The sequence below is a fragment of the Onychomys torridus genome, chromosome 16 (genome assembly GCF_903995425.1).
Source record: "Onychomys torridus chromosome 16, mOncTor1.1, whole genome shotgun sequence".
Classification (NCBI taxonomy): domain Eukaryota; kingdom Metazoa; phylum Chordata; class Mammalia; order Rodentia; family Cricetidae; genus Onychomys; species Onychomys torridus.
Window position 1 is genome coordinate 40,139,522 of NC_050458.1, and position 13,866 is coordinate 40,153,387.

General features: G+C 58.9%; 1 protein-coding gene across 3 annotated transcripts in view; it reads left to right on the plus strand.

Moving 5' to 3' along the window:
- Positions 1 to 257: 257 nt before the first annotated feature.
- The window catches only part of Adgrb1 (adhesion G protein-coupled receptor B1), a 72,076-nt gene continuing 58,467 nt past the window's right edge, over positions 258 to 13,866 (plus strand). For all 3 annotated transcript variants that reach the window (XM_036207502.1, XM_036207504.1, XM_036207503.1), the window contains exons 1-2: positions 258 to 663; positions 12,630 to 13,640. In XM_036207502.1, coding sequence (XP_036063395.1) covers positions 12,857 to 13,640 — 784 coding nt within the window. In that variant the 5' untranslated portion in view covers positions 258 to 663; positions 12,630 to 12,856. The remainder of the gene's footprint in view (positions 664 to 12,629; positions 13,641 to 13,866) is intronic.

The following is a 13,866-nucleotide window of genomic DNA, read 5'->3' on the forward strand; positions in this document are numbered from 1 at the left end:
TGTAATCCGTAATGCAGTCTCTGGCTCCCGATTCGGGATCCAGTTTCAGAGAGCGAGAGATTGGGGAGCGCCGGCAGCCGGGCGGGGGAGCAGCTTGCCTCTCTCCTCCTCCTTCCCCGCGTCCTCGGCCTCCTCCTCTTTCTGCCCGCGCCGCCCCGCCCCCGGCTCCGCTCCGCTCGCGCCCCCCCCCCTCCTCAGGAAGGGGAAAAAAGGCGAGAAGAGCCGGGCAGGCGAGAGGACCGGAGCGGCGGCGCGGCCGGAGAGGGAGCGGCGGGCGCAGGCGGCGGCGGCGGCGGCGGCAGGCGCGGCGTTGGCGGCGGCTCCGACAGAGGGAGCGGAGCGGGCGAGCCAGAGGCACAGGCGTCCGCGCCGCGTCCTAGCCCGGCTCCGGGCCCGCGTGCCCCGCATAGCCTGCAGCCGGGGCATCTAGACCCTCCCGGCGCCCGGGGGGCTCGGCCAGGCAGGGGGTGGGGAGGAGCCTGCGAGCGCCCGCGGGTGCGCTCTTGGGAACGTCTCGGCGGGGCCCGGAGCCGGTCGGGGGCGGCAGCGACAGTAGCCTTGGGTCGGGCGCGCTGCTCGGCCGCTGGCGACGCGGTGCGCTCCGGAGGCTTTGCAAGTGGCTGGATCAAGTCCTCGCCCGCGGGGCCTCTACTGCTGGGGAAGGTAAGAAAGGCTTCCGCGGGAGAGGGGGTGGGGGCGAGAGGGGGCGTCTCGCGCTCGGAGGGGGTCGGGAGAAGGGTGGCCTCCCGGACTTCCCAACTTCGCTGTTTGGGGCTTCGCAGCACCCAGGTTTGAGCTCAGAGCTCGGGAGTTTGAACAATCCCCCCCCCCTCCCAGCCCCCTTCCTCCTCCAGCAGCGGCAACGGAATCTGGCAGGTCCCTGCGCGCCCGCATTGGGCGGGCTGAGGAGGGGGCGCCCTGGACGTGGGAGAGGCTTCTTGGTGTTCCTCACCTCCCCCTCATCCTCACCAGGCAGAGCCTGGCCAATCTGGCAGGCTGGGCCGGGAAAAGACCCCCTGCTCTATCACCAGCACAGACCCGGGGCGCCCTGGGGAAGGCGTTCCCGTGGCTCCCCAACACACAGATGCTGACAGGGGTCTGAGGGAGCCCCGCCTGGCTCCCTATGCCGGCCCAAGGAGGCTCGCGAGAGAAAACCCGATGTGTCCCCCATTCCCTGATCTTCCCCCAGAGCCGTTACATTATCATAGGGCCCGGCTGCATCTTCCCCCCCCCCCACGCACAGAGCTGGAGGCGGGCAGAGAAGCCCCCAGACTCCCCCTTACAGCTCTCACCTACAGCCCCGACAATGGCAGAGAGGAGACCCCCAGAGGCCTATCTCCAAATTCGGAAAAAGGGCTATCCTCGTGCCCCCACCATCACAACTGACACGCGCAAACGCCCCAGCTCGTTCCCTGCCGGTGTTCTTTTCTGTTTGGTTAGACAGGCGGAGCAGATAGGCTGCCCTGAACTTTAGGTCGGCCCGCTGCCCTCTCCGACTGAAGCAGCGGGGCTGGGCTCTGAGCACTCCGGGTTGCGTTTCTCCAGCGGGCAGAGGCCACCAGCCTCCGCTGCCGCTGCGCTCTTTCCGAGCTGCGTGCCGCTGCCTCGAGGAATGAGCACGGCCCCCGCCCCCTCCTGAGAGGCCGAGGGCTCGGGATCCAGCCGGGAGCCCTTTCCCTTGGTCCTCTGCACAGCCTAAGCAGGGCAGAAAGCATCCCCGACATCGGGAGAGGGGCGGCGTAGCGGATAATCGCCGCGAAGCGAGGTGGCTCGAGGGCTGGTCCGAGGCTGCGGCTCTGCTCAGGTCCCTCCGCCTGGCCGCGGTGGCTCCTGCTTGGTCACTCCCAGGCAACCCAGAGAGCTGCACCAGCCTGGCACCCTCTCGGGCCTGTTGGGCACCGTTACCCTTTCCACTTTTATTTTGGGTTTCCAAGTTTCTCGGAGCGCGCGGACCCGGCTAAGGCTAGCTTTAATCCACTCCTTCAGTGCCCCTTCCCTCCCCAAAGTCCCCATCACGTTCCTCTCCCCTGGGTCTGGGGCGCTGATTCCTTAGCGGCAACTCCGAGGGAGTTGAAAGGCATGAAGGCGCGTGGGTGGGCACGGGGCGCGCACTCCCGCCCCAGAGGAGCCACTTGGCATCCGTGTTGGGGAGGGGGTTGGGAGGGCTGCGCGTCTCCTCCACCCTGGGGACCCAAGGAGACCCTCTGTAGCTACAAACACACGCCCCTTGTGAGAGCTACTGCAGGGGCACAGACAGCAGGCGGAGGCGTGGGGAGAAAGGCTGGGGTCTTTTTCATTATCTGGGAGGCGGTATCCCGTATTTGGGATCCGAGAAAGCAAATGTAACATCTCCCGGAACCTTCAAGCCTTCCATTTCTCTGAGACCCTTCCAGCAGCGGCAGCAACAAGGGAGGTCGAGGAGGTAGCTGCTCCCTTCCGGACCGCGGGTGGCCTCAAAACTCTGCGCTCGGATGCCGCCGCCGCCGGGGTGCCGTAGGGTCTGGCTTTGAGTACCCAAGCAAGGTCAAGCAAGCGAAGGAGGGGGGCAGAGGCTCCTGGGCGCGTCCCCGCGCGCTCAAATTTGGGGCCTTGGAAGGGGGTGTGGGTAGCCGCCGAGTCAGTCCCGCGGGCCCGCCGCCGGCTCCCGGTCCCGAGAGGTGGACATAGCGCGAGTTCGGGGATCCCGGAGCGCCTCGCGCCCTGTGCGGGGCCCTGCACCCTCCCTCTCCCCTTGCTCGCAGCTGTTCGGCACTGCCTTCAGACTTGTTGCGCCTGGATCTGGGGACTGGAGACCGGCGGGGTAGCTCCGGAACCCGGGAGGCCGGGGCAGAGCCCCAAGGCCAAGGGATGCGCCAGGGAGACGCGCGGACGCGCGATGCGCCGGGAGCGCTAGCAGGGAGTTTGCTGCCTCAGATCCGAGAGAAGGACGCTTGTCCCCGCCTCGATCCCGCGCGGGGGCGGAGAGGAGGCGATTTGGTCGCCTTCGGCTTCATACCGCACTCCTATGGACCTTGAGCCGCGGAGGGGCCGCCGCCAAGTTACAGTGCCCTCCCAGACCCTTCCTTTGCTCAGAGGCTCTTGGGCCTCGGTAGCTGAGACCGCGAAATGGGAACGCGTATTATGTTCTTGGAACGCTTGCAGCCCCGACCCCTCGCGCCCATCCAGAGATCCGACGTTCCGGGTCCGCAGTGTGCTGGTTCTGCAGCGTCCAGGCCGGCCGGGTTCCGAGGCGGCTCTGAGCCTGCAGACACAGCGGTTAGGCCAGGGAGCAGCGGGCCCCAAGCAGGGCCCGGCGAGCAGCAGGGGCCTGGGCAGCTTCCTACGGAGTCCTGGTCTCCTGGCTGCCCGCCTGGCCCATTTCTACCTCCCAGAGCGGGTCTAGGGATGCGGAGTCAGTCCCCGGGGATGCCGCGGGCTCCAGGCCCAGGCGGCCGGCGCCGGGCTGCGGTGGTGGAGGGCGGGAGGGCCCGGCGCGCTATCGCGGACGACCAAGAGAGGGCGCCCGCGCTGCGCCGCGCCGCGCCGGCCCTGCCCGCCCCTTCCGTCTCCTTTGCCGCGGACCCGCGCTCCAGGCCCCATCTTGGGCAACCCCCCGCCGCCCTCTCTTGTCCCTTGGCTCCTGCAGCCACAGCCAATGACGCATCTGGTGTTTCAGACTGAGCCTGCATCACCCTCTCCCAAACTCGCCTGTCCTGTGTGTGCAATGCACAAGCGTGACTGTGTTTGTGGGCACGTGTACATATGTGCCAACGGATGCACGTGTGTGGGGGGGACATTCTGCAGGCTGCATGCATATGTGTGCATGCATGCAGCTTTCCATGTGTGTGCATGTACTCCTTCTACATGGAAGGGGCTCTAGCACCCTCCCCAAGCAAGTCTGGACCTGAAGGGTTCTGTGAACCCCACCATGCCTGAAAGTCCACCCTTATGGCCCTTGTGCCGCCTGGGTACCACTGCACCAAGGCATAGAGCTGTGAATTCTGGGTAAACACTGGATAAACACTGCGACCCTGTGCACAGCCCACAGACACACAGAGGAAGTGCTGCACACCAAACACCATTGCTCAATCGAGCTGGAAGGATAGGGGTGGGCAAAACCAGCCCCCGCCCCCCAAGTGCTTGGACTAGTGGGAATATAGGACAGGGGCCTGACAATCTCCTAGGGGCTGAGGTAGCCCAGAGGTGTAGCTCTCCTAGGAGAATCCCAGGAATGTCAAAACTTAAGAGCCTCCCATCAGCGGAAAGGCAGCGATGAGATCAGAAAGCTGTAAGAGGGTGCAAAGGCCTGAGAATATGAGTGTGGGTGTGAGGACTGGACAGACACTGGGAAGGAAGGAAGAAAGTGAGAGAGAAAGAGAGAGAGGCATCTGAGGGCCATAGACAGGATTGATCACTTGGATTGATAGACATGCCAAAGAAATGGTGGATAGGCCTTTGGGCAGTGGGTCTCAGGGACACCAAGCAGGAGACAGAAATGCACGCTCTGTTGTATGGGGCTGCCACACCCCTGGCTGCCATGGCATGGGAGTTATAGATAAGTTTGTCACACAGGAGAATACCTAGGTTGATGTGATCCCAGGTAGCCCATGTGCCAGTGTGCAACAGACATACAAATATCCCACAAAGAGACACACGGGGTGGGGCGGGGGTTACACATCACTGCCCAAATCCTGTGCCCACTGTGGGCTCACTGTGACTCGTGTTGGCATGAGTAACACAGTAAGTGGAGTGTATTTCATGTGTGCCCGTGTGTGGGGGAGTGTGCTACAGGGTTCCAGGCCTACACTGATGGTTGGGAAGGTCTGTGTGACTTGCTCCTAGAGTGCCCAGGCTGGGGAAAGAGCATGCCTCTGGCTTCCTGCACCCCCTGTCAGACAGGCTGTGGCTGTTTGCATCCCATAATCCATACACACACTCACCCCTGGTATCCCTCCTCACCTGTTCAGCATCAGATGGCATCATATTGGTCTCTGGGTTCTTCATCCCACCCTACCCATCACCCCTACCACCTCATGCCCATGCACAAGTGTCCGCCATTGTCCTACCTCACCCCTCAAACCCTTCCCTCGGAACTTTTTGAGGTTCCTAACTTGCCTACCACCTAACTTCTCACTCCCAGGAGGTCTATGGGTCCGTGCTAGGTCAAGAGTGCTGAGGCCCCCTCAGTCTTGCTACTCAGGGCCTGCAGGTGCTGTCACATTCTCGAACAACAACCTGCAGCTGCTGATTTTCAGAGCCCACTGGTCCTTTCCAGGCACACGTAACATTCTGAGCCAGGGAACTTAGAGGCAGGGTTAAGCCATAAGAAAAGCCCAAGCAGAGGATGGCAAAGCCATGATGCATATCTTACTCGGCCGCCGACCACTTTGTGGGGATTGGCTTTCAGCTGGGACATTGGATTGAAGGACATGTGGTGTGACTGAGTTAGAGGAAGGGCCCCTGGGATTCCCCAGGCCATGTGAGGGCAGCCTGGACTCTCATGGCTGACCTTGACAAGCTTGAATGTGAGGATACTGAGGGAAGAGCACAGACTCCCAGGCCTACCCACTGGCATCCATGCTCTAACTTTTCCATGCCCCTAGTAGGCCAGAGGTCACAGAATGGACCCTTCACCATGCTTGTTGGCACTGTGACTTTAGACCAGCGACTGTCCTGTCATGGTACGTTGATGAGGGGTTAGTCAAGATGAAATTGGCAGAGCATGGGCTTGCAGGGTGTCTAAAGTAGAGGTGGACGACAAGGCTTGGTGGTATGGGCCTCTGGGAACTCATGTAAGTGTTTCAGAATCGGAGTGGAAAAGAATATGGCTTCAGTGCTGGGGAGGTGGCCCCCTGCGTCTGTGCCCTGACTGTCTTCCACATGCTCCTGCTGTCTAGCCTGAGACTCCCAACCCCCATGCAACCCAGGTCACCATGCTGGTGGCTCTGGCAGCATCCTCCTGTGGCCACAGCACACTGACCCCCATGGTTGCAACCTTGCTTCTACATGCCACAGACATGTGTACACCTGTGTTCCTTGCACCCACACACTAACCATTCATATGTACTGTTCAGTACTGTCTTTGCCCACTTGGACTTACAGTGCCATGTGCATACCACACTGCACATTCACAATGCCACGTGCCCATTGCACACACAATACTCTCATATGGGCGGGCTCACACACTTGTAACTCAGCGAGCAAGTCTTCACACATACAGACACACATCCTCGTATATGTAGGTGCACCCATACACTGTGTGACTCACTCATTACCCGCACACACAAACTGATGTACGCACGTCAGACACACACTTCCTAGTTCCTCAGTGCTTAGCTGTCCATCTGCAGAACATTTCCTCTCTTCCTCCCCCTTGCCCTCCCAAGCAAGCTGCTCCTGGTTACCCTTGGAGGCGGCTGGGGTGGGACCTGCTCTCCAGGCCATAATCTCCCTCTATCTCCCCCTCTGAGCACTGGTTTAAGAAGTTGACTCCTGTTACAGCTGGAGAGGAGTGGCCACTTAAGAAACTTGCCAAAGGTCCTGGCTCAGGACCATCCTCCCCTCTTGACCTAGCACCTGAACTCTGCCAGCAAGTGCCCTGCTTGTCTGCCATGGCCTCAGACCTGCCCTGGATTTCTTGGGCCTGAGCAGCAGGAAAGAGGCATGGTACGGGCACAGGCCAAGGGAGTTGGGCATATGGTGCGCCTTCAGTGCCAGGTTGGTTGGGGTGATGGGTACTTGGACAGGAGGGTGCTGTAAGGCAGGGGTCAAGGTCCAATGGACAGTGGGTAGAGTGTGGTAAGGGATGACAGTCCCTTTCTTCCCAGGGGACCTGGGACTATCGCTCATCTTCCCTGTGCTGGAGGTGACTGTCGTACTGCCCTGTCTGGGTGGTCTAAGCCAAAGTGGATTATGCACTGGCCTGAAGAGGGGCTGGACCTAGGCACTCCAGACACTGCCAGAGTGTCTCATGTGTGATCTTTTCTCCTGGCAACTCAGGAGAAACTCAACGTGGTTTCCAGCCATGTCCCCTGAATGGCTCCTGTGTCACGGAGAGCAGTGACTTGCTGGGGCTGATGAATTGGGTGACTCCTGCTTCTGTTTCGGGGTCTTCTGTCCCGTGTCCCTTGTGGGACTGATGCATGGGCCACCCCACATCTCTGCTATGGGTGGAGCCTCAAGAGGCCTTGCTGGCCCAGGCTGCACCAAGCAAATGGGCCTGAGGCCATGTCTGGGGAGCAAGCTATGCAGATACCCCTCTTTGTCTTTGTACCTCTGGGGAGGGGGAGGCCTTTCACAGATGCTTGGCCCTCTCTGGCCCCGAGTCCTGAGGGCTTCACACAGGTTGTCTTGGGCCCACATCAGAGGCTCTGATAGGGCCCACAGGCAGGTGCCAGGGCCACCTCTTGAACTGGTGACTAAGGTCCCTATCCCATGGGAGCAGGGATAGGGGGAGCACCATGAGCAAGGAGGACACCCACCCCCCGTCTCCTGGGCAGTCCTCAGTGCCCAGGGCGCCTACCCCTCCCCCATTGCAGCCTCATCTAGTACACAGGAGGGCACTGTTCAGAGGCCGCAGGACTACAGAGTGGCTTTTGTGGCTGGTGTCTAGGATGCCATTGGCAGCCTGGGGTGGGGAGGGGACACAAGGCCCAGGCCCCTGGTTGATCTGTTGAGATGGGCCTAGGGCAGGGCCTTGAGAAAAGATGGACACACTGAGGCTGGAGAAGGGCTTCTGACAGCATCCTGGATACCCCTGGAACATGATGTGGGTGGGGGGCAAGTTACTGGACCTGATTGCTCGCTCTCTCTCTCTCTCTCTCTCTCTCTCTCTCTCTGTGTGTGTGTGTGTGTGTGTGTGTGTGTGTGTGTGTGTGTGTGTGGTGTTATTTGAGTTTACACTGGAGTGGTTTCTTCCTAGGCTGGACTGGATCTAGGTGGGACTCTCTGGTCTTTGGGTATGGCCTGGAACAGTTAGCTCCCGCCCCCAATGCTCCAAAGACTAAAATCTAGGGTCATAAGGGGCCATGCTTATTCTTGCCTGCAGGTGGCGCTCAGGGAGCCAAATCATCAGTTCCCTTTTCTCCTCTCCTGCTTCCTGCTGTTCACCTGCTAAGGCTTCTATGAATTCCACTACCACTTCCTCCCCTCTCAGGTTTCACTGGGGTCTCTACAAGATGCTGTGTCCAGTAGAGGCAGGCCAGCCTTCTCTGCAGAACAATGGTGGCTAGACACTAGGAAGAACTTCCTGAAGTAAAACAATTGGGCCTTGGGAAAGGTGTTGGGAGAAGGGGCCCTGCAGGGGATTTGATGCAAATTGGACACTGTCTCTAGGAAAAGAGAGAGTAGAAGGGTATATATACTTCCCAGTGTTACTCAGACCTGGAGATGGGGACTTTACCAGAAAAGTGGACTGTGGTTGGAGGGGGGGAGGCACAAGACAATTACCCACTTTTTTGGAGAGAGGGCCAGTGACAGCCTTATATTAACTAAGAAACATTTAACCTGAGAATCCCTCAGCACTTGGGATGGGAAGCATGAACCATTTGCTAGCCTGTTTTGAAGCTTGTAGGCTCTGAAATTCTGTGGGCTGCCCACGACAGGCCAGGCTGCCTTCCTAGGTCCTGATGGATGATGCTTAGACCATCTCTAGGGCATGATGCTGGTAGGTAGCTGCAAGGGATGCCAGGCATTCACTAGGAAGTACAGAGCATGGCCTTGGGAGGTGTGGAACTCAGGGAGCCTGGTCCAGCCCCGGGAAACCCAGGCTCCTCTCAGGGAGCAGTCTATGGACTGACAGAGGGACACAGGCTAGGTAGAGCAGAGCATCTCTGTGCATGGTACAGTGGTTGCGAGGCCGCTTCCTGTGGGAGAGCATATGACTCAGCTGTCCTCTTCCCCCAGCTCCTGGCCACCAAGGTTTTCTGAAACTTGCTGCCTAGGTGAGCCCTCCTTTCCCAGCCTGACTGGCTCAGCTCCCTCTGGACAGCTGAGTGGGTGTACCTAGGCTGGGCTGTCCAGCACATTATATAAATGCAAATTGCCCATGCTCATATAAACGCACACATGTGTATAGACATGGATTACACAGAATGAATGCAGTCACACAAGGGACACATGCCTGCTCCACCTCCTCATCTCAGGGAGGGCCACCAGGGGCCTCCATTTGCCCACCAGTCATTGCCTGTGGCCTTCTGTCCCTGCTGATAAGGGTCTCCTCCTTCTCTCCTTGTCATTGTGTCCCTTAAAATCACAGATGCCTCTAATGAAGATGAGATGAGGCCTCAGCAATCCACTTGGGCTCTGTCTCCCAAGATGCCAACCTTTGGTGCCTGAGCTTAACCTAGCCCATGCCAGTAGGGGGACAGGCCTTGTGGTGTCCTTCTCAGAGTCATCTACTAGAGGGCTTGTTTGGGCTGAGAAGAATGAGAAGGGATTTGTGAGAGGAGCCAGGCAGGTGGCTGCAGGCCTTTGCTGAAGGGCCACTGGGGACAGGCTGGCATGTAGGCAGGGGCCCAGTGTGTTGACATCCAGATTTCTTCCTAGACCTTCCTTATGACAGAGGACAGCCAGGTCCTGTTATGGCTGTCTCTTGTGTCAGCAGTGATGCCTCTGGGCCAGCTGTGCCTTTTCCAAAGCTAGGGGTGGGGCAAGCTTAAGTCTAAGGAGCTTTAGAGATGTGGTTCTCAACCTGTGGGTCGAGACCCCCTATGAGTGTGTGTGTGTGTGTGTGTGTGTGTGTGTGTGTGTGTGTCCTGCATATCAGATATTCACATTATGATTCATAATACCAGAAAATTACACTTATGAAGTAGTCACAAAATAATTTTATGGTTGGCATCACCATAACATGGGGAACCGTATTAAAGGGTTACAGCATTAGAAAGGTTGAGAACCCCTGCTCTAGAGAATGCCAGACCACCTGGAAGAGGCCTGAGCCTTACCACCTCCCTCTCTTGGCGGCCTTGTGCCCCTCTCCAGGCATTTTAGGCACCTGTTTGAGGAGTCCACAGGTGGTGTTTGTTGAAGGCCTTGGGGGATGGTTGCCTGACAAGACATTGGACAATGCCCTCCCTTGCCCCTTCTCCTATGTCTCACTGGGACCGTCTACATTCTTCATAACCAGTCCAGACATGTCCCCTCTTGGTCCCCTACCTTAGTTGGCTCTGGTTCTAGGCCCTTCTTCCTGCCTCCTCCTTGACCTCTTTTGGCCCCCAGCCTGCAGGTGAGCCCCTGGCTATCTGGTGGCCCATTTAAGGGACAGCTCTGTGGCAACACTGCCACTGGCCCCCATGGCTACCTTCTGCCCCTGGAATAGACATTGGGAGCCTATGTCCCTGTCCAGTACTCAAGGAGCAGTTGGCCATCCTACAGGAATCGACCAGGGACAAGAGTCAGCCGGTGCCCTGGGTTCCTGGGATGGTGGCTAGTGAGGACAAGGCAGGGATCCTCTGTGGACCTTACTGGCCATCTGTGAAGTAGATCCAAAGCAAGGGCCCCAGGCTCTGTTGCAATGACAGAGTACAGGGACAGGGCAGTGTATACCATGTATTGTCCCTCCAAGAACTGAGATGAGCTTGTTTCTCACCAAGCTGACCCTTGGAGGCCAGTGCCACAGTCCACATGGCTCTAGGGACACCAGTGATACCCTTACACTCTCTGGTTAAGTTGCCCCATTTTCCAGAAGGGATGCAAGAGGCCCGAGGGTGCTTATATTTGACCTCAGATCTGGAAGTGGGTCTCCAGAGCCAATGCTTTCCTCTGAGGAGAGGGCCCAGGAGCCAGTGGTCCTTCTAAGCTATGTAGGCCCCTAGGTAATAAGGCATGATCACAGCCATGAGTTGTGGCTCCCAAGATGGCCTTAGGCTTCCCAGGTGCTTGGGCTGAACAGAATGAGGGTGGCTGGCCTGGAGTTGGGCAGCGACATCATGGGAGGCTGTACCAGGCTTATCTGAGTGCTTCCTCTAGACCTTTACCAACATTACCCTGGGCTGGGCGCTGACCTCTGCTTTTCATGGCGGGGGGGGGGGGGGGGAAAGTATGTTCCTGGGGTGGGCTCTGCTGAGGGACTGGTATCAGGACTGATAACAGAGTGAGAGGCAGATTGTGAGACCCTGGCCAGAGCTTCTCTGGTTCTGTAAAGGGGAGGATGGTCAGGGAGGCCGCATCAAAGGTCGCCTCTAAGGGTATTTACCTCGGAGCTGGCAGAGGTAGGGGTAGGAGACATGGGGAGTACTTTCCAGGGTACCTGGGGGTGCCAGGGTTGGAAGTTAGCAGTGCAGGTTTGGACATTTTAAAGACCACGATGAGGCTGGAGTGTGTGTCTGTGCTTTGCCCCTCCTTCTGGGAACAGTTGGGGTCCTGCCCATTCTATAGATCCATAAACAGAGGCTCTGTGAGGACTGTCCAGCTTCAAGCATCCTGGCTTCCATCAGCTCAGAACCTCCACCCAGGCTGGGGCTGGGCCTGGAGGCTGCTGCCTGCCCAGGAGGCAGTCCAGGAAGGATGCCAGGATGAGACGCAGGGCTGTGACTGACCTTGAATCAATGGTCAGTTTGGGCCCAGGCTGCTTAGAGAGTCCCTGGGGTGGGGACAGGCTGCTACATATGCAGGGTCAGCAGAGTCAATGTATCTGCAGCTGGAGGCTGAGAGGGCAAGGAAGGAGGGGCTTGGTTGTGACCTCCCTTCTTCCCCTACTGGCTCAGCTGTGGAGGGACAGTAGGGAAATGATGCCTTCAACATGGCAGATCTGGGCTGGGTGGCACACAGCAATCCTGCTGAGCCCAAACTAGATTTCAAGTCCTTGCCCTCAGGAGTGCACAGGGAATTACCCAGTGGTACCACTGCTGAAGATGGAACTATTCCCCAGAGGTACCCTTCATGGTCAGTCCAGGGTTTGGGTTGTATTCTGTTACCCACACCCTGTGACCTTGAGGAAGCCACTCACATATTCTCAGCTTCTTCATCATGAAATGTGGGGCAACTGTGTGGCCACTCAGAGCTGGAGGTAAGGGGAGGGCCCAAGAGGCAGGTAGTAGCAGTGCGGGAAAAGGAATCCCCAGCTGGATTGGCTGGTGCAGGGACTGCCATGGATGGGAAGCAGGCCGCGGGTGCTGAAGCCCTTCATCTCCAGGGCTGCATCTCACCTCCTTTTATGGCAGTCCATACCCGTTCCAAGTCTATGGAAAGGTATGGGGGTCTGTTGGGAGCCCTGGAGATGCCATGGCGACCTCTCTCCTCTTCCCTCCTGTTTCTTCCCTGACTGTCTGATTGGCAGATTCTCGGGAAGGAGGGAGGCCACTGAGGAGGGAGTGAAGGTCAAGAGACCGTTGGAGGGAGCCAGGCCTCTACTCCTGGGGGCCTAGAGGGTGTGAGCAGATCCAGGGCCCATGATTACCCAGGCGTGGCAGAGAGGCCTGAAGAACACAGCTTGTCCTCACTCAGGACAGGAGAGGCGGTACAGTGTCCCCTGGGTTGGACCACTGGTGGAGATAGAGGAGCAGGTGGACAAAGAAAGTGCCTAGGAGGACACCAGGGCCATGTACTGCCCAAAGCCTCATGTCTCACTAGACTTCCTGAATTCCTGCCTTTCTGAGTCCTGGGCCCATGCCCACAGAGGCTTATGCTATTCCCTCTGCTTTTTCTTCCAGCTACCATTGGAGGCCACAGACAAACACCGGGAGCCTGGACGTTAGGAGTCACCTCTGCAACCACTGTATCCTGAAGCCCTGCCCTGAGCCCACCTTGCCTTCACCCAGACCCTGCCTCTTGCCCACTGCCCTGGACGGCCCTGCCTGCTGCCGGACCCTGGCATGTCAAGGCCTGGCCTGCACTTGCCTGCCCAGCCCGCGGAACCCCAGCGGCCCCGCGAGCTAGGATGAGGGGCCAGGCTGCCGCCCCGGGCCCCATCTGGATCCTTGCTCCACTCCTGCTGCTGCTATTGCTACTGGGGCGCCGGGCACGTGCTGCCTCTGGGGCAGACATAGGGCCTGGGGCGGAGCAGTGCACCACGTTGGTGCAGGGCAAGTTCTTCGGCTACTTCTCGGCAGCTGCTGTGTTCCCAGCTAACGCCTCACGCTGCTCTTGGACCCTCCGCAACCCGGACCCCCGTCGTTACACGCTCTACATGAAGGTGGCCAAGGCGCCTGCACCCTGCAGTGGTCCTGGCCGTGTCCGCACCTACCAGTTCGATTCCTTCTTGGAGTCCACGCGCACCTACCTGGGTGTGGAGAGCTTTGACGAAGTCCTGCGGCTCTGCGACCCCTCCGCACCCCTCGCTTTCCTGCAGGCCAGCAAGCAGTTTCTACAGATGCAGCGCCAACAGCCACCCCAAGATGGTGACCTTGGCCCCCGGGGCGGGTTCCCAAACTCTGGTGACGACTTCTCTGTGGAGTACCTGGTCGTGGGCAACCGCAACCCCAGCCACGCTGCTTGTCAGATGCTGTGCCGCTGGCTAGATGCCTGTCTGGCCGGCAGCCGTAGCTCGCACCCCTGTGGCATCATGCAGACTCCTTGTGCCTGCCTGGGTGGAGATGCTGGAGACCCTGCTTCCAGCCCCTTGGTCCCCCGTGGGGATGTCTGCTTGAGGGACGGCGTAGCTGGCGGCCCGGAGAACTGCCTCACCAGCCTGACCCAGGACCGGGGTGGGCACGGCTCAGCAGGTGAGTGGTGGGAAGAGGCCTCTGTACAGTGCTGCGCCACAGAGGGAGTAATAGTGTGAGGGAATGTGTGGCCCCCAAGGCCAGAGTCTATCTAGCGTCACCTTTGTCATCTGGGTTGAGAGACCACTTGTAGAGTTCACATTCACTGATGACTCTCTCTGTTCCCAGGGTAGGAAGCTAGCTAGCCCACATAGGGTGGCCTGTGAGTGAAGGAAGGAAGAAATGA